Raw genomic sequence first — 19,586 nt, 5'->3', positions numbered from 1 at the left:
TAACCAGGGTTTGTCTCTTTATAAAACTCACATAGTTGCATAACTGCACATAAGCTTTGGTCTGAGCCCAAATCTCACTGATGCCAAACAGATCCATAAAAGGAGCACTGATCCACAATTGGTGCTCAGGTCCCATGACAAAATACTCCAGCAAGCCAAATATACTTGTGTGGGAGCTAAGGTCCTAGTTGTTAGACAAGAATGTACAGTGAGTCTGCAAACCTAGACCAAAGACTTTAGCACTAATTTGTAATTCCATAAAAAATAAAAAAATAAAATAAAATAAAGAACAGCAAAGTCTGTAATAACAAATGTCAGTGCAAAAAAACCAAACCCAAAACTGATGTTTACATACAATGTCATAATTGTAAGAACATAAACATGTTTGACTATACAGTAGGTCCTTGTATTTTATATTATGGCTCAACTTCCATTTCTCAAAAAAAAAAAAAAAAAAAATCTTTATAACCATTAAATAAAACACTAAAGTCACCAATAGCTCTAAAATATGTGAAGAAACTCAGATTAATTTTTCTTCCTGGTTTATATCAGTCTTAAACAGTGAGATATGGGATTTGCTCGTGTATAAGTCTCAGAATATGTGCACATTCATAACCAAGAATAAAAGGAAGAACTATTAATAAGCAGAAATAGTTTCCCAAAAAGCATCTCGGTCTTAGCCCAACAGCTATCTATTCCACCTTTGAACACTAGATGGCGCTACTCTCAACTAAAGTGTCAATGGATTTTACTGGGAAACTGCTGATGTGATGGAATGAAACCTAATTTTAGTCTTTCCTTAATTAGAATCGATACATGCATGTATATATACACAGTACATTATTGCTGTGAGATCAAGTATTAGACAAACAGATAACACTGGAACTATTCATTTGGAAAACAAAAGCATCCAAACAAAGAAATAAAAAAAAACAAACAAACAAAAAAACAAAGTACCCACTGCTACCTGCCTGGGAAATAGCTGACCTGACCAGGCTTCATGTGATATAAACTTCAGTGTTTAAAGCAGAGAAGTATCACATCGTTTCATATTGCTGCTGGTGGATACAGCTTTAAACTCTCTGAAAACTTTGCCTGTGCACTGCATTAGTGGTCCTTTTTTAAATCAAGTAATGACCTAAAAATTCTGTAAAGAAAAGTGTTATATTAACAGTTTCTCATTACAGTTTGATATACTGTTAGATATGTGAGCCTGCTCACAGTTTGATATAAATTCAGCATAAATGTACAGGCTTTGGTTGCAAGAAGGTCTCATTTGGCAGCCTCAAAGCCCTTGCGTTACAGTTGCAACCCTCAGTGCACTACGATAAGGTTAAGACACTTTGTTGGAACACTGTTAAACAGAGAGAAACAAACCAATGGTGAAATGTGTAGGTTGTATGGACAAACGCGTCTGAAAATTTCTCATTACAATCCAAAAAACTGAAACCTCATATTCTCACATGACAAAAAGAGCAGGCAAGTCAACACTTTTTTTGTGCAGCCAACAGTTAAACAGGAATTTAAATACAAATTTGACACCACTGCCCATAAAAGAAGGTGCAAGAATCAGAACTCTATACACGGAGCACATGAGACACACACACACACACACACACACACACACACACACACACACACACACACACACACACACACACACACACACACGACAAATTTAAAACTTACTGGCCTTTCACCTTTAAAATGGCTTTGAAAATTACACAAGCAGTAACAGAGAATCCCAAGCATATTGTCAAAATCAATAACTCAGTAACATTTGTATAACACTTTAAAATGTCACCGATTTGGGCAACTGATGTCCACTTTGAGGCACCCTGCAAAAGTCTGGACTGGACTGGACCAAAGCTACTCCTACTCCTGATTGTCCTGAGGATCTTAAGTGAGCCGGAGGTGACCCGGTGTACAACAGCGGTGCTGGGAAGGCAGAATGGTCTCTGGGGCCCCTGGAGAAAGGCTTAGAATAACCAGGTGACATGGCTTTGTGCGGGTCTGAAACGCTGGCAGTGGAGCACTGGAGGGGACTAAGTCTGTCGGCAAAACTAGGTGGAGGAGGGGCAATGATGGGATCCTCCACCCAACTGCCCTCTCCTGCATATTCTGGTTCTTGTGGCAAACTGGGAAGGGCACACAGTGAGGGAGGGGAAGCAGAGTGATGCATGTAGACAGGAGGTGGAGGCAGAGGGTACACAGCAGGGTCATATTCTCGGTTGTATGATGGGTTGTTGTGCAGGCTGGGAATTTCCTCAGGAGTAGAGCTCAGCACTCTTTCCAGATTGCGGTCGTCTTCGTCAACCTCCGAAAGGTTGTCATACTGTGAGGTGTTAGAAGGCCGTCTATCTCCTGCAGATACCGGGACGTATAGAGAGACTGGGAACTTGGTTGGCTTTGGGGGAATTCTGGGAGAGGAAGAGGAGGAAGAGGAATCTGTGAAGGCACGATTAGGGGAGGGTTTTGAGGGCAAAGGTTTTTTCTGCATAATGTCAAGTGATGTCGGAGGCTTAGGGTATAGTTTTGGGGATAGCTTAATTTGATTGACCAGTGGTGAGGCTGAGCGGGGGGAGGGAGAGCACTGCTGGATACCCGGGCCAGTCCTAGCTTCCAGATGGGGCGAACAACCTCCCAGTGGCATTTGGTCACTCTGGTCAGGGAAAATGAAAGGTGGAGGTGGTAGATCAGGGAGATCCATGATTTCCTCCGCAGCTTGCATTGTATGCATATCCACGGGAGGGGGCTCATAGGGTGGAGGCCAATCCACAGGTTCTTCTTGGATCTCTGTGACTGAGGTCTCGTTTTCCTCTTTGCCCCTCTCCTGACTAACTGCTGGGAACAATTCCTTAACATCTACCCTTACCCCTACTTTTGGAGGGATCGGAGGATTTCGACAAGGCCTCAGAGAAGATGGTGTCCCTTGTGTGTGAACCACAACAGGGTCTGGTGAAGGCAAACTAGGTGTGTTTGGCCTGGAGAGGCTTCTAGATTCCTGGGGCTCTGCAAGGGAAGGAGGCTGATGTGCGGTGATGCCAACTGTTTCCTGGGTATCTGTACTGGGCTGGCTCTCAGACTGCAGACTTATTTTGACCTCCACAGAAGAGTCAGGCTGCAATGGGAGAAGGAGAACTGGTCTCTCTTGACCCAGAGGCTTCTTGGGTAACTCATCTGACTTGGCTAAAAAAAGGAAACAGAAATTGTGGGTTATTACAAGACAAAAGCTGTAGACAAAGATGTGAAGCTTAAGATGGGGGGGGGGCTGTAAAAGAACATAGGTGCACCTGGAGGAGGTTGGTCCAGCTTTTTACTGCGTAGTTCAGACATTGTTGCCTGCAACTGTTCAACTACAGCATCATCAGGCATGAAGAAAGAAGCAGCCAGCTGCTCCTGAAGAAATTCTCTCAGGTCCTCTAACTGAAGTTTCTGCAGGCGCTCTGATTACACACACAATACAGACAAAGGAGAAGCAAAGTAATCTATGAGTATAATCTCCATGACGTGAGGAATAGAAATGTTACTGTTAAAAAGAGTAATTAAGCTCAGATGTAATGTTTAAAGATACCAAGTAAAGAATTGGCATGTTAAAGGAGTTGTTTTGCAAGAAATCAACCAATGTGCCGAGCCAGTGCTAGAGTATGCCACCCAATGAAAAATCAGCTTTTGATTCTTCTCCACAGCAACCGACCACTTCTGTTATGTAAGCCATCCAGTTAGGAGGCAGCCAACCGAGAGGAAGCGTGCGATGTAATCCACACACTCGTGTAGCAACAGCAGCTGTAGCCGTATCTAGGGGTAAAGCGCGGCATGGCACAGCCTCATACTCACTTTTGTGTAACTTGAGGATAGTGTAAGCCATAGCAGATAGCATCTTCTCCCCTTCCAATATGTAGATGTCCCATAAACGCAGGGTGAGGGTGAAAGGCGTCTGTTAATTTAAGAGTCAGTCTCATCAAAACATAATAAAACTGCCATAGGTGTAGTTCTAATTTAAAAATGAAAGTAAAAGAAAGCATTGTGAGGCACTCATTAATGGGACTAGATATAAAAAAACAAAACAAAACCCCCCAAAAAAACGTGACGCTCTGGAGGAAATCCAAATACTCACTCTTTCAATGAAGCACTGCAGAAACCATTTTGTGGTGTAAATCCCTGTTGTCATCTGCTCCTTGTCCTGTGGGGCAGGAATGAATGTGAAACTCTGCCTTAGAATTTGTTTTCAGTTATAAATCTCGCTTTCCAAATACTCTGGAATCTAAGATCTGCAACATGTGGTCCTTTGCAACATGAATTAATCAAAAAAATGAGAAATGACCTGATTAAATGAAATGAGTCTGAACTTCTAAGGTTTCAAAGAGCTGAATTGCTCTTGTGGATGGAAGGCATCAGTCATGCAGATGTACTGCTACTCACCAGGTGTTTCTTGAGCTTAGGCAGCATTTTGGACAGGATTAGCTCATGATGAGCCTGGAAACGGTGCAGCTTGGGAAATCCCGGGATGAAGAACCCTAGCAGGGAGGGGAAAAAAAAAACAGTCAGCAGACCATAAGTTGTGTATGGCGATAGCCATATGTGCTTTCCTCTGTTCGTCTACATTCCCACTGTCTCACCGTGCATGGAATGCTTGTTGTCGGTAAGGAGTTGGGACAGAGCCCAGAAGGCATCCTCCTCATTCAGGTACATGAGCAAGATGGCAGCGATCTGACTCATCCCCTGGCAGTAGCTCACCTCCTGGGGGAAGAGAGGAGCAGAAACAGCTTTAGTTAAACAGAACGGGCAAATGAGAGGAAGTATTCATAATTTAATAGAGCACACACACACACACACACACACACACACACACACGCACAGGCCAAGAAATGAGGGAACAGAGAGCACCTGAATGTCTTATGAGGTCTGAAGACAGACTGTGGAAGTGTGCAGTTTTACTGTACACAACAAGATGCAGTGTTGGTATTATCAGCACTTCAAACCTGGATTGTGCAAGTATGTACAGTAGCCAATCAAAGACTCTCAGTAATGCCAGGCATCCAGCTTCAATTACTGACAATATGACTTCACAATGATTCAGTGACTTAAACTAAACTAGCCCTTGGCAAGCACATACATGCAAAGACAGACACATGCTTAGTATTTGTCCATATTAAGGCTGATTTATTGTGTAGCTACCAACGGACACACCAGAATATCCTTTCAAGGAAATACATAAATACAGTTAGGGTTATGGTGAGGTTAAACTACACATTCTCCACATTCTTCACTACCATCACATAGGCAAAAAGAACAAACATGCCTCCCCCCCTCCATCTCTCTCTTCCCTTTTCTCTCTTGGCTCTCCTACTGACCCAGTTTCATCTGAGCAGTGTGTGAGAAGAGGGGAAAAAGGAAAAAGGGAACGACACATGCCCATTTCCTCTGGCTCAAACACCTCTACCACACAGGAATCGACTACAAAAACCAATCAGAAAAACAGATTTTGGCTTGCCTGGGTGTGGTGTACTCTTCAAAAGTCTATTGCTAAATTTCTGCTAGTTGAAAAGCGTAGGAATATAAAAATCTGTTCAATATGAATACAAATGAAAGGTGTAAATGTTCAGATACAGGCTACAAATGCATACGAGTGCTGGTGATTCTGTGTATGTCTGTAAACACTGAATTTCTCCATGCAGAGAGAAACACAAGGGAAAATACACTGAGACCCTCAAGCAGATGCATGAAAAACTCATCATCTCTGCCTTCAGATCCACAACTGTGATTTAAAGACACTGGTGCAGAGACACTGTTAAGATGACTGTTAAGTGAAAATAACTGACTTGGCTTCTATGAGAAATGAGGATGTGAGGTTTGTCGATTTTCTAAAAGCTGCTCTTAGCTGGAAACAAGGCGTCCTTTCACATTAAGACAGAATAAAATGTTAGAACAAAAGAAGCTAAAATATTGTCAAAAGGGGAAATTGGTCTAATAATGTGAACAATAGCCTATCTGCTACACTGTGTTGCTGTACATTTAGGCCAAGCCAGTCATAAATAAAAGATCTCACCTAAGGCTCTAAACAAGAGTGAGAACAGATGGGTCTGGATAGCTCGGCCTGTTTTCCGCTGTACAGAAACTAACACTCTTGATGGATGTGCTGCTTGTTCCTGTGCAGCTAGTGTACACAAGACTCCTCCATATTATGCAACACAATGTTAAGCACGGACACGGATACACGGACAAATCTGCTTACCGTGTTGTAGACAGAGTAAGCAGCTAGTACGTGAAACAGCGCCTGTTGCCTGGAGAGAGAAGAGAGAAGCCACCAGTTAAAACAACCAAACAAACTGAAACGCTGCGTTGGAGTAAAGCGGTTCAATTGAACCAATTATTTCATCCACCCAGTCGCTTAATCGACCCTCAGTATTGTTGCTACAGATTTAAGTTTTAATGTGTGACAGGACTTCTGTTATCGCTGAAAAAAAATTATGACCAAAAAGATTACTTTTATGGTTTTCTTTTCGTAATGGCTGACTGTGTGAAGTAGAGAAGTAGATATTTTGTTCATGATATGTGAAAATATGCTGTCAAATATGGAAAGCCCCACAGATCTTCCAGAAATTACATCCGATTACAACTGCTTCAGACCTTGAACACAGGCAGCCAATGTGTGTAGGCGAATGTGTACAATGTGCACACGGCATAGGGATAGTAACAGATCTAATGTACGCAGATGTTGATAGGACAATGCTCCCACAGGACTCTATAGTAAATAGATGTCTTATGGACAGTGAAAGAGACAGGAAAGGAGCTTTAAATAGCTGTCAGTTTCTCAGTGTGTGTGAGACAGCTGCTGACTTGCAGGGAAGGAGTGGGCAGCCAGGCAGGATGGAGCGGTGTTTTGGTCTATTTGGACTTGGTGGCTTTGAATTGGAGGGGAAGTACATTACAAAGGGCAACAACAGAGCACTCAGTTACACACTCAGAGTGAAGAGTAACACATACCAGTGCCTTGCACAACTGTCCCAAGCAAATACAATAAGAAACAAAAAAAGGTATTTAGTGTTTGGAAAATAAGTCTGTATACATTTGGTGATATAAGTTTCTGTTGTTGCAGTGGTATTACAGTACATGTGACGCCAGCGCACATTTCTGTATAATGCCATTTCCTGTGGGGCTTTGCGCACTGACAGGAAGGCTAATAAAATGCCGAGAGGAGGAAACCACATCTTTGGTTTTGTGTCTGTGCATGGCAATGTGCGTGTGTGCATATGTGAGTGGGGAGGGGACAGGGCTACTGCAACGTTTAGGTCAGAGGTCACACCCTGCAGGAACCTCTGTCAAGGGAAACCTGAACATGTGACCTGACAAAACAAAACAAAAGAAACAGGCAAAGCCACCTGTAACAAAAAAAAACCCAAAACAACCAAGGTTTAACAGTTTCTGTTAAAAAGTATGTATAATGTGTTACTTGTGGATACAATGAAATACAAGGTGCAGTAAACAGCTTCCTTCTGAGTGAAGCTAAGAACTCACTTGACTCCAAAGCGATCCATGAACATGATGTGGTTCCTGAAGGTTCTGTTAACATCCAAGTCTATCTGCTTAATTTCTGTGGAGAAGTTACGAGCCTGCTGCTTCATTTTCTGGAGAACAGGGGAATGACATTTCTGTGTATAAAAACTGGGACATGGTTTCTCAAAATCCAAAGTCATTGAAATTGCCAACAATTTTAAGATCCTACCTCATATTTACCATCTTGTTTCACCTTCTCTATGTCTAAAAGCAAGGCCCAAGCTTGCCCTCTAAGTTGGAGAGGAATACCTTTATATACACGCTTCACCAGCTGAAACAGATGTGACAGAAACACAAGAACACAGGCTCTTCATAAGGAGGCAAAAACAGACAGAGGGAGAGCGTCACGTTTGAGTGCTTCTTGAGGTGTACGCCTTTTAGCTCTCTTGATTGACACGGATTCGTCTCATACACTCATGTACTTGTTTTTTTTTAAAATCCAGCTCCTCTCGACAGTCTAGTAAGAGGAGATGTATAAAGGAGTGAGCTGTTCTTAAAAGAGGAATGGAAAACAGATTCTAAAAAGAAACGGAAATAGTACATCAGATAGCCAAGCAGAAAAAAGGAAGAATGGGCTAAATTAAGACATGATGGTGTCTGAATGTTGATGGGTGACTATCGACCTTTTCACTGCTCTTGTATTTGTCCCATTTCTTCACCATCTTCAGCCATTTCTCAACTCGCTCGAGCTCCTGCTGCTTTTGCTGGAGAGAAGAAAGACAAAACAACATGTGGTTCAGGTCATATGTGATGGGGACATAAATAGATCACTTGAATGGTAAAAATATGCAGTAGCTATACGTTAAAATGTTCATACCTTTTCTTCAAGCACACTGGGTGTTGGAAGCTCCTTCTCACTGGAGAAGGGCAGGAATACACAATATGTATCAAAGTAGATTAAGAGAGTAATCTACATTTTATAGTGATAAAAAAAATCATAATCTGAGAAGTAGCATAGATAGAATGATGGGACCAATTCAATGCAAGGGAATGTGCACAAATTTAAAATACTGCAAGGTAGAGACCAAAGCTTCAAATGTACTTACTGCAGGAAGCCAAAGCGGTCTGTGATTTTATAAATGCTGTAGTCAGCATCCTCCCATGGATCAATACTGACACCCTCCTGCCTGCCCTGAAACACAAACAGTTCAAATCATGCATATTTGGACAGATCCATTATTTTCCTCTTTAAACCCTGCGAGTCAGCGCACTACATTTTAAATTAGGAGCCTGAGACATGAGCACATGCCTTGACATTTTCTGATGATGTTCTGCCTTCCTGACAGATGCAATTGAGACTTTAGCCCATGCAAAGGTAGGGAGCGTGTGAATGCTGATCTGTGTAGTATCCTCCAAATGAAACGTGACAATCTTCTGTGGCTACACCTCTACAAATGCATTATGCTTTGCAAAAATATCCTAAGCGTAACCACAAATTGGTCACTATGGAAATGTTCACAGTCACAGTTAGGTTTTCCTGTAAACACCTACCTTGTCATATTTAGAGATGATTTCAGCCCGTTCTTCTGCTATTAATGTGTCTATATCCTTCTTCATGTCAAAATCTATAAGAAAACACACAGAAAGAGATTAAGAGAGTAATCTCTCTTGCCCAATGTATATGCCAGTGCATTGGCATATACAATGGGCATGTGGAAGAATATTGACCTTAATAAGATAATCTTGATCATTTACTGCTGATTGGTATGGCAGGATAATTGCACACTTGATGCATGGTATAAAATGTTGCTTGAATGTAAAAGAGATAACTGAAAGTGAAACATTAGAGAAAGATTGTAACATAAAACTGCTACAATCTCATTTTCCTTGCATTAAATTTACTGAGATCCCCCCCTGAAAATATGACACATAGAAATTTTGAGGTAAACAGCCTATGAGTGTATGCTGGAGTTGGTGGAGGGCTTGAAACAGTACGAAGCAATGCAGGGCAGCAGCGGCACTGACATGTCGCAGCGAGTAGGAAATTTAAAAATTTAAATATGGACTGTAACGTGAGGCGGATGAGGCATGCTACATGTTTATGACAGTGCAGCTAGAGTTGGCTGTCTGAATTAGCTTGCATGGTATTGTCCAATGCAATTCTTCACAGTGACTTTTTGAAGAGTGTTTGTTTTAAAAAGGTTACACATGAAATTAGTATAATAAGTCAGCCCTTTGGAATAAATGTGGTGCACTGAGGAACGTTATACTGATTCTTGACAGCACATGCAGCCAACAGAAACCTCAGGCAGTAGATTTTTCGCAGCATGCCAAGCAGCAACAGGTGTGAATGCACCTGTCATCTCACGCAAAGACCCTTTAACTTTTCCCTGCAGACCCTTACTCATTGTGCTGACAGGGAGACATTGCATTTGAAGCGATCTACCATTCACAAAATGTACAGCTCAGTTGTAAAACAGTGGGCATCTAAGTTCAGGATGCAATTTGTTTCTCAGTACCTGTAACGGTGTCTTCCCACACACATAAAAAGGTATCCAGTGCTGCTGAAATACGAGCAGTTCTTGGGACTCTCCTTCAATTAGGCCTAATAATGGAAGAGGGTTGCCACAGTAGAAACAGGTGCTCAGTGAAACCAAACCTCTGAACAAATGGACTCTGTTGCTTTTTGCTTTCCTTTTCAAAATTTCCCTTTTCTTGTCCACCTCAGCTTGAGCCATTTCAGGGTTTTGATGGCATCAGCATACTTTCTGAACAGCTGTGTAAACCAACGTCTGTGAGGTGAACTTGGTAACCAAAGTCAAAGTCAAAAGTCAAAGTCAGCTTTATTTGTCAATTCTGCCACATGTACAGGACATACAGAGAATAGAAATTCCGTTACTCTCAAACCCTAGATGAAACAACAAATGAACATTTAAATATAAGAGAGTGATTAAAAATGCAAGTAAAGTAATTAAAAAGTAAAAATTTAAATAAATACAGTACAATTTCTTTACACATAACAAAAAAAGCTATACAATATACAATATACAATATTCAAGTAAGGGTAAATGACATTGAGTGTAAACCAGGCAAAGTAGTGCAAATAGGCAAATAGTGCAAATGGAGATTTAGTAATGTACGGTAGGAAATAGTGTAAAAACAAAGTCTTATGAGGTAATGGCAGTCCAATGCTCTCCTTCAAAGTGACTAATAACTGGTGCAGGCCAGTGAGTGAGTCAGAGAGTGTGTGTGTGTGTGTGTGACAGAGTTCAGTGAGACCGTGGAGGAGAGAGGGGAGAGGGTAAGATAAAGTCTTATCTTACCTATATCACATGATCAGATAATGTGGCCTTACTATTGTATTTATCATAGGCTAAGAAAGTCGTAAAGAAATATATTAATGAAAAGCTGAGCACCTTAAGGCAACTATTGTTGTGATCTGGTGCAATATAAATAAAACTGAATTGCACTGAATACTTTAACTATGCACACGATGTTGTTTAACATCACAGTTGATGTGTGGAGTGTCATGGCACAACATTGTAAAGCTACATAACTGTTTTTCTTAATTAATTGAATTTTTAAGCCCTCTTGATTTTATTGTATTTTCACAATTACCAAAAGTTTAATTTATGTTTCTCTTCTAAGAGATGCACTAAATTTAAGTGAATGAGGAGGACTAATCTTATTTTGATGCAATAACTTAGTAGGAATGTCGCACAACACGGATGTGTAAGCAAGGTTATGCCAAGTGAACGTGCTCTGTTATTATGTGCTCAGCTTTAATGGCACTGCCAGTCAAACTTAATTCAAACGCATTAGGAGTTAATTGATTTATATGCCAACAACTTTAACCCTTATGGTCATCAAAGTGAAGATTGCTTTACTGCATTTTCACATGTTTATAAGTGTAAGTTGTAAATGTATAATATATATATATATATATATATATATATATATATATATATATATATATATATATATATATATATATACAACATTTCATTATGCTTTATATATATACAATGGAATATTACTTTATATAAAATCCTGTCTGCTGAGGGAATTTCTTTAAAAAAAAATTTTTTTTTAAATAAATATAAATAAAGCATCTGTCGTGCTTCATCTTTAGGTCTCAGATGCTTTCTTCCTGTGTTGAGTCTCCACACTGCTGATAGCATTGTTTTTGAGCCAGGAAGAAAAGGAAACTAGTGACTGCCACTCCTTCAATAACAGGTTCAAGGGAAAACTACAGAACGAGTGGGACAAAATTCTTATTCCTCCAGCCATTAAAAAAAAATTTTAACTCTTTCAGACTTGGACTGTGTGATCAGCAAGAAAGATTTCAGTAAAACTGCAGTAGATCTGTCTGCATAGGTTCTCAGTCATCCAGGTCATAGTAATCTAAGAAACTTGGAAAGAAAAGCGACCGGACTTCTTTAAGTTTCTTGAAGACGTTTTACCTCTCATCCGAGAAATATGATTATATCACACTAATGCAACTGGTGATTTGCTTGTGACTCATAAGCAAAATACAAGAAAAAAACAGCTGAGGCTACATCCGTGGCTGCGTCAAAGTAATTTACTTTCAGCTGCTCTTTTTAAGTGGTGAACAGGAAGGTGGCTACTTGTGGTTGGGATCAGGGTGTCAACAGATGGAAGCTCAATGGAAAATGTGATTAAGCAACTGAGAAGGTCACCAAGTGGGAGAAACCTCACACGAATATCACACCTGGGGGAGTTAATATGAATAGGGATGTGTCGTTTGTATAACTGTGTAGAAAACAGAAGGAATGAATAAAGGTTTAAGTTATTTATGTTTTCGAAAGAAACAAAATGGGCCACTTGAGATAGTGAGAAGATAGTGAGCAAACAGTAAGCTGGAATTTGAGATGGTTAACACTGCTGAACATCCAGAGGAAGAGAACCGAAACAAACAACAACTGTATGGCTACGTTTTGACAACCATGTTGCTAACAGGGTAGAAACTAAGGCTTAGATGACATCATTTCCTGTTATGACATAGGGCTCTAAATTAAGCTCATGTATATAAGCTCACAGTGCACAGTTGTAACCACAAAGAGCTTGCAGAGCATTCTGAGTCACAGTCAGCTAATTACAAGGTCTTCAGCGGTGATGCCGTGATGCGGCAGTCAAAACTTCCTTTACTGATTTATCACTAAAATTTCCTATCTCTAAATGTTGCTCACACATGTTAAAATGTCATGGATGAAGCCATAGCCAGCCTGGCTTTTGCAAGGAAAAAAAATTAAGCCAACTAGCTTTATTTCAAAGACACTACTGGTAGCACACTTTTAAACAGCTCTCCGCACTGAAAACCAAAAGGCCATTTATAGTTCTATCAGCTAACTGAGGTTCAAAAACTAAAAGATATATTTAATCTCACAGGAAACAGAACACAATTCTCAAATGTTATTTAAACACATTTCTGTTTCCCTTGGTTTCTGATCTCTCTTTTGGCTTATAATCAATCTTAATCCGAGTGGATTCCGATTTAAGGATTATACAAGCGCCAAGTAAGAATGAAAGCTTGGGATTACAAGTAGTCTGGCAATAACTTACTGTAGGGCCCTGAAAACTAACCACAAGCGCTAGACTCCTATTTAGATAGATACACGACGACATATTTGCAATATGTGCGTGTGGGTTGATATCTTGAACTGAAGCCTTCAAGTCAGACTACCTCAGACAGTTTGTACCAGCAAAAGGGCAAAAACACAAGGGAGATGAGCTGGGGTCAAATTTGGAAATACTGGAAAAAGGTTGACCTGAATCCTGAAGGTCATATTTGTTGATTTGTTGAAAAGTTAATGTGTGGCTGGCACTCAAAACACTAACCTCACTGCTGATGGCGACGCAAAGCAAAAGACACCAGATGTTTCGTTCTTTTGAACACATGATTAGTCAGTGCTGCATGGTCAGCCAAAGGACACTCAGATCAAACAACAACTCAACCTGGTTACCTTGCAGAGTAAAATCTCACACTCACTCTTCAGATGCATATTTTATTATAAACATGTACTGTAAACCACCACTGTTCCTGCACAGGATCTTATAACCTCACTGTCAGGGTACTAATAAGCATGAAGTGTCAAAGACAAACAGATTTTTAATGAGGCACGACTAACATGTAAATGATGTAAATTAAGAATATGCTGGGATTATACATCTGTTGCTTAAGTTTATAATCGTATTAATTAATTACTACAGTCATTAGCACAACAATTTATGACAATTAAATTGCAAGAATGTCCTGTGGTGCATTCCATTTCCCCTGTCATTACATTAGCTCAGTGGTGTAGCTTTGTGGTGGCTGTGAAGAACAAGTATGTCATTCTAGTTCAGAGAAGGGAAGCTTACAAGCAACCACATGGCTTTAATTTCCCACATGAAGAACTCTCAAGTCCCAGATGGCAACAGAGCTCCAGTTTTGTAATGGGTGTCAGACACACAGTGTATGCATGTAAGCATGGATGTGTCCAAGAGAAGCAGAAAAGAGCTGAAAAAGCAGACAGAAAGCAACGACCACGAGGTGCCCTCCCTACTTTAAGCAAGGGCGAAGAAAGATGATCATCCAGGGTCAAATTAGATGGTAATAGAGACCAAGTGAGAGCACTATTAAGAGATGAGGAATGTCATTGAAAGCTTACAACCTACTTAGAGAACAGGAATCATTAAAACGAACACAAGAGTGACTATTTTTTCCTTTCAAAAACATGAAGTTATGAAACTTCCATTAAAGCGAGACCAAAGCAGCTGAAACAAGATTATTGTATACTCAAGGTGAGTTAATCTAAGAGAATATTTAATAAGTACAATATAATGGACATAAATAATATGACCAAGTCATATTTTTAGAAGCCACATTTTAACATGCTGAAAATAATAACCAATCACATTAATATAAAAAACCAGCTCTGATATCTCAGTATCATCGACAGCTTCTATATATGGCTCCATACTAACAACATGTTTGGCAGGTGTGATGGTGCATGGACACGAGCCTTTTGTTTCACTGTGCCCATGCCAGTAGCATTTTTCCTCAAGGCTTGCTCATAGTGGCTACTGACTCATAGCAAAGTAAAACAAACTGTGTACTAAATCTTTTCTTGACTGAGCTGAAGCAAAGATCAAGTCCATACTAGGAATTCAAAGGACAATTTGAGACAAGAATAATACCACCCACCTTAGGCCACTTAGAGAAAATCTTACTTCTGAGAAGCTATGGTCTCCTTAACAAAAGATTCCCTGTCTTCCTTGCTGTCTGGGCCCTCTTCCCCGCCGCCCCATTTCACTCACTTTTTTGTAGTGTTTATGCATAGAAAATACCGACACAGACGTTGTGGCCCAGGGGGAAACATCCAGAGCTCAGGGACTGAGAAAAAGCACAAAGGCTCAGAATAGCTTGCTGTCCCCAAGGACTTTTTTTGTCCTGCTGCACTCTGTATTACCCATGTCCCTCTGCCTTATCATTTTTCCAGAGAGAGCCACACAGAACATAGATTATACCAACATTACTCACCATCCCAATGTGCCCTTTTTCCTTTCATGACAAAGAAAAAAAACAAGATGGAGCAGGAGGAAGAGGGTTCACCTCACCTTGTATCACTCAGACTGAAAGCAGTCTCTGTTCATTACTGCGGCTTGAGAGCAGGAAGGGGGGGGGGTCTAATTATAACAATGACCACACAAAGTTTTAGATGCTAGAGAAGCAAGCCCATCACAGGCCTGTTTCCCAGACTGCAAGCAATTTTTTGAGGAGTGGTATGAGGAGGACAAGAATGTCAAGGGAAGAATATTCATAAACACAAAACCTCAGATCCTGCAGAGAAAGCCACATTCTCATAAATGGATCCTCATCTTAGAAAAGACACAGTCACAACATAAGCGGTGTAGCTAGAAAAAAAAAACAAAAACGTATATCCACACTTTAAATAACTACTGTTGTGGTAATGTTAGTAAACTCATACGTGAAGCTGAATGACTAATAAACAGAGAAAAACAGGTTTAAAAAAGTAATGCTTTAACCAGGCCTTTAACCATCTCGTATTTAACTGTTTACAAAAGCAGCTTGCTGCACAACAAGTGTCCTTCACTAAATTAAGAGCAAACGCTCAGGTCACATTACTAAGTTCAAACGTAACATCTGATACAGCTTCCACTCTTTACAAACCATTATATTTTGACCACCACAGCACAGTGCTAGGTTTTGGAAAGCCAAACAGACTAAATAATTCAAGAAGGTGAACACAAAGAGAGGATGTTACCCAATGAGGAAGAGCCAACCACGGCCAAAGTCAAAAGCTGAAGAGAAAAAAGAAAAAATGCTAGGCTTACCGTTACACATGGCGCGTGTGATTCGGTCAGTTTTAATGTTGTTAACAAGGACAGAAAGAGAGGATTATGGAAGGGGGACAGCTCTACACTGGAAGGACACTTATAGCAGTTCAGCAAAACGAGGTTAAGTATTTGGGGCAAAAACTAATTTAAAGTGGCATCTAGAAAAGACACAAACAGAGCCAATCATAGAGGGGAAATTCCAAGATGGTCCGTTTTAGCCTTTCCACAAATGTCAAAAAACAAATAAACAAAGTGTTCAGCTATTATCCTATGAACCGACCACTCATGTCCTCATGGGTGTAGCAGTTTTCAGCCTGAGTGACAATTTACAATCTCAACAGTGGTGTGACCTCAATTTCACTAATGACGGAGTGTGGGAAATAGAATTGGGATAATTTATAAACAAACTAGCTCATGTAAATATTGTAATGATTTCTCGCAGAAACCTGGTTTCTTGCACCATGATTATAATAAAGTAACATATTGACCGAATGCTAAAATGCTGTATTTGAGACTTAAGGATTATAATAGTGTAAAGTAATTTTATTACACTGGTATCTATCATCTATTTGCCCTCTTATAACTGCCTTCTTAATATGATCATCCTTGTGTATTAATATAATTTTAAAAGGTGCTAACAATCGCAATCTTCATAAAAGCATCGTAAATGCCCCACTATTCTGAGATATTTGCGGACTTTACTATTAAGTTCCAATCCACTGGACGACTTTGGCTTTTCTGTGCAGAGTTTTCACGTTCTTTCTAGGAGTGCAAGCACACGTTTGGCAAATGAGAAACCCAAGTTGTATGTAGGTGTGCATGTGACTATGTTTGTCTCTATGTAGCCCATAAAAACACAGAAAACCTGTTCAGGGTGTGCAAAGGTCTATTACGCAATGCATGGTGACACAAACTCTAGGATCTTGTCACCCTGAAAAGAAAAACGTAGGATACTAATGGCCGGTGATATTCAAATATTTTGAGGAAAATTGTACTAATTTCTGTCCAAAATAGCTTCTGTGACATCTAACCTACCATAGATTATGTTTGGATAATACTGTCAGATGGAGGAATTTTGACCAGCTCATTTGTGACATCTCGACCCTGCATGGCTCACAACACAATGTGCGAGACATTTTCACACAGGTCAACAAGCAGTGTTGCTGCTTCTGGTTCTGATGTAGCTCTCCACTGAAATAGGCCGGAGAGCTTTAAGCATGATACAGTAAATAAAAGCAAAATAAAAATTAAACATTATTTTGTTGGTTGATAAAAACAAACCAACACCTGGACTTGCCTCAAATGTGCCTCGGAACAACTTTTCGTAAACATAGCTATAGCCTATACTACTAAACCCCCCACACGCAATAGCGTACACCTCCCCAGCTCTGACCACGATCGCATTGCAACAAGATGATCAGAGATTACCTGTAACTGGTTTTAATCATCTGACAAGGCCACTGAAAACCTTTCATGGGTCACACTACTGGGGTAAAGCGTTTCGTTTTCTTCTTTCTTTAAAAGGCTGGCAAAAGGCTTCACTATTCGGTGCATTTTGTGACACTGGCCCATTTGTAAGCCTTTGGAATCTATCATAAAGCCGCCATTCAGACCGACAAAAAGACTATTGTTGCTTCTCTGCTGTAATAATATTTTCCCAACAGAAAACAATGCAAACTCCTGGCTGAAAACGAGCATGTGAACCATAAACAGACCTAAATGTTGTATCAGAGTAAAAAAATAAAGTGTCTGTGTTTATGGTTTATTTGACTAAAGCCGATTATGATCAAGGGATATATTTACTTATTATCTAAAATACTGCAGAACATAATACTACATAATTGCTTTAAAGTCTGCTAAGCAGGGATATATAACAGCAAATTTGAAAAAGCTTAATGAACACATCAGTGTTCTAAAAACGGCAAATTCTGGTGAGTCATTAGGAAAAAAGACAAGGATAATAAAATAAGGGCTCACATGCTCTGCCTCACATGTGGCTGACATCCTGCTTGCAGTCAGAACAATGTTTAAAGGGAAAGGTTTTACTCACACACATATCCTAAAGTCACCCTGTGCTGCTGGACTCTAGATCAAATTGACGGTTTGAAAAGGATGAGATCCACGTAAATATTCATTTTTTAAAGTGCCATGTCCTATCTGTAAGTGCATACAGATTTACAGATTTTTCTCATAAGGGAAAATCTAATATTAAAGGGTGGTTGACTTATTGAGACTTGATTTATTGCCATCTGAAAAGCTTTACAACAGAAAACAAATCAAAGCAGTTCTTAACTAAAATGATTAGGAACAGATGCAGGAGACAGGTAAGAGGCAGGAAATTGTGAGGTATGGGTGGGCTTCTCACATGCTAAACAAGAAGCAAAAACAGAAACACGTTTCTGATATGAACAGAAAGCAGCATCTTTAAAAAAAAACACAGCTGTGAAGTGTATGTATGAAAACCTAATATAGCACTGACTTAATATGTCTGTGCAATACTTTTCATGCTATTTCCACAAGTACATATTTAAATTAAAGAGGTAATGTGCACATTAGCAGCATGCACATCTGCATTATTAGACTGCAATCCTACACAGGAGAGCTAGAGCTGCTGGACATCTTTTTCTTGAGTCTGTCTGTCTGTAACCTCCCTCCCCCCACTCCACATTTGAACCAGCCAGACTCTCAGTTAACCTTCTAGAGGGGGGACCAAGCACGGTGTAGCATGACATACAGACCAGCTACTGGCCTACTTTTGGATGCTGGAGTCTGCTTTCTGAGTGGTGGGATATTCAGAGTAAACCCCAGCTGGCTCCAGTTAACGAACTATGTCGCTTTTCGGACATAAAACGACAGGACATTATGTCGAACACAACTATAGTTCCTGATTTGGACACTTCTCTCATACCTGCCAAGTATACATTAACACAATGCGGAACTTAAAAGATGGCAAGAGCGAAAATGATTAAGAAATTTCTTTACTTCGTGAGAAAAAAAAACCCAGACTAGATGTGCTGTTCGGGTGAAACGCCAGATAATTAAGGACACCGAGTCATTTTCCCTGTTCTTAAACACTTGTCACGGTTAACACGTAATTTAACAGCTGGAAAGCCCGTGAAGAGTGATGCGAAATCAGAAATGCCCAAAAATGAATACCGCTCCTACACAGCTCTTAGCCACAGCGGGTTTGCAAAGCTAGCCAACTTCCCTCACCATAAACCGTATCTGTTCCCTAAAATCCCCCCAAACATTCACGAGCACAAACCTTCACTTCCATTAACGGTTAACACCAGCGCTTTCTAACAGCCCTGCACGTGCGACTAGTTTTAAAGCGAGTGAATAGGGGTTCATTTACTGATCTCTAGCTGATTGCGCAAGTTGTGAAAACATAACAGGACAGGAAAAGACAGTAACAAACGGGTCGTTTCGTTACAAGCGCTAATCAGATGGAGAAGACAACACAGTGTGTCAGAGACGCTAAAGCTGTCTCCGCTCACCTTTTGAAGTGACTTCTCTGTTGCCGCGCTGTACAAACTACATCCACTATTCTCATTCTCTCCCTCGCTGCGAAGGGGAGCTGTCACACCGACGTTGCCACCGCGGTAAAGGCTTGTCCACGAGTGTCGACTACCTCCGCTCAAATCGATGTTGGTCAAACGGACAACCCCTCCACCCCCTTCCTCCCTCCTCACTCAGCCCTGCTCCACATGCCGCGAGCGAGCGAGCTG

The 19,586-nt window shown here is 40.5% G+C and overlaps 1 protein-coding gene across 1 annotated transcript; it reads right to left on the bottom strand.

Moving 5' to 3' along the window:
* Positions 1–4: 4 nt before the first annotated feature.
* On the bottom strand, positions 5–19,565 carry si:dkeyp-19e1.3 (USP6 N-terminal-like protein). Its single transcript, XM_031756490.2, has 14 exons — positions 19,356–19,565; positions 9,049–9,122; positions 8,604–8,689; positions 8,375–8,414; positions 8,181–8,261; positions 7,727–7,828; positions 7,519–7,628; positions 6,236–6,284; positions 4,620–4,740; positions 4,423–4,517; positions 4,118–4,183; positions 3,838–3,937; positions 3,294–3,446; positions 5–3,189 (listed from the first exon to the last, which is right to left on the bottom strand). Exons 2-14 carry the CDS (start codon positions 9,112–9,114, stop codon positions 1,793–1,795), a joined length of 2,466 nt encoding a protein of 821 aa, XP_031612350.2. The 5' UTR covers positions 9,115–9,122; positions 19,356–19,565; the 3' UTR covers positions 5–1,792.
* Between the last annotated feature and the right edge of the window lie 21 nt (positions 19,566–19,586).

Source organism: Oreochromis aureus, linkage group 7, assembly GCF_013358895.1.
Source record: "Oreochromis aureus strain Israel breed Guangdong linkage group 7, ZZ_aureus, whole genome shotgun sequence".
In the NCBI taxonomy this organism is placed as follows: domain Eukaryota; kingdom Metazoa; phylum Chordata; class Actinopteri; order Cichliformes; family Cichlidae; genus Oreochromis; species Oreochromis aureus.
The sequence above is the reverse complement of the archived record's forward strand: the minus strand, read 5'-3'. Positions and strand labels throughout refer to the sequence as shown.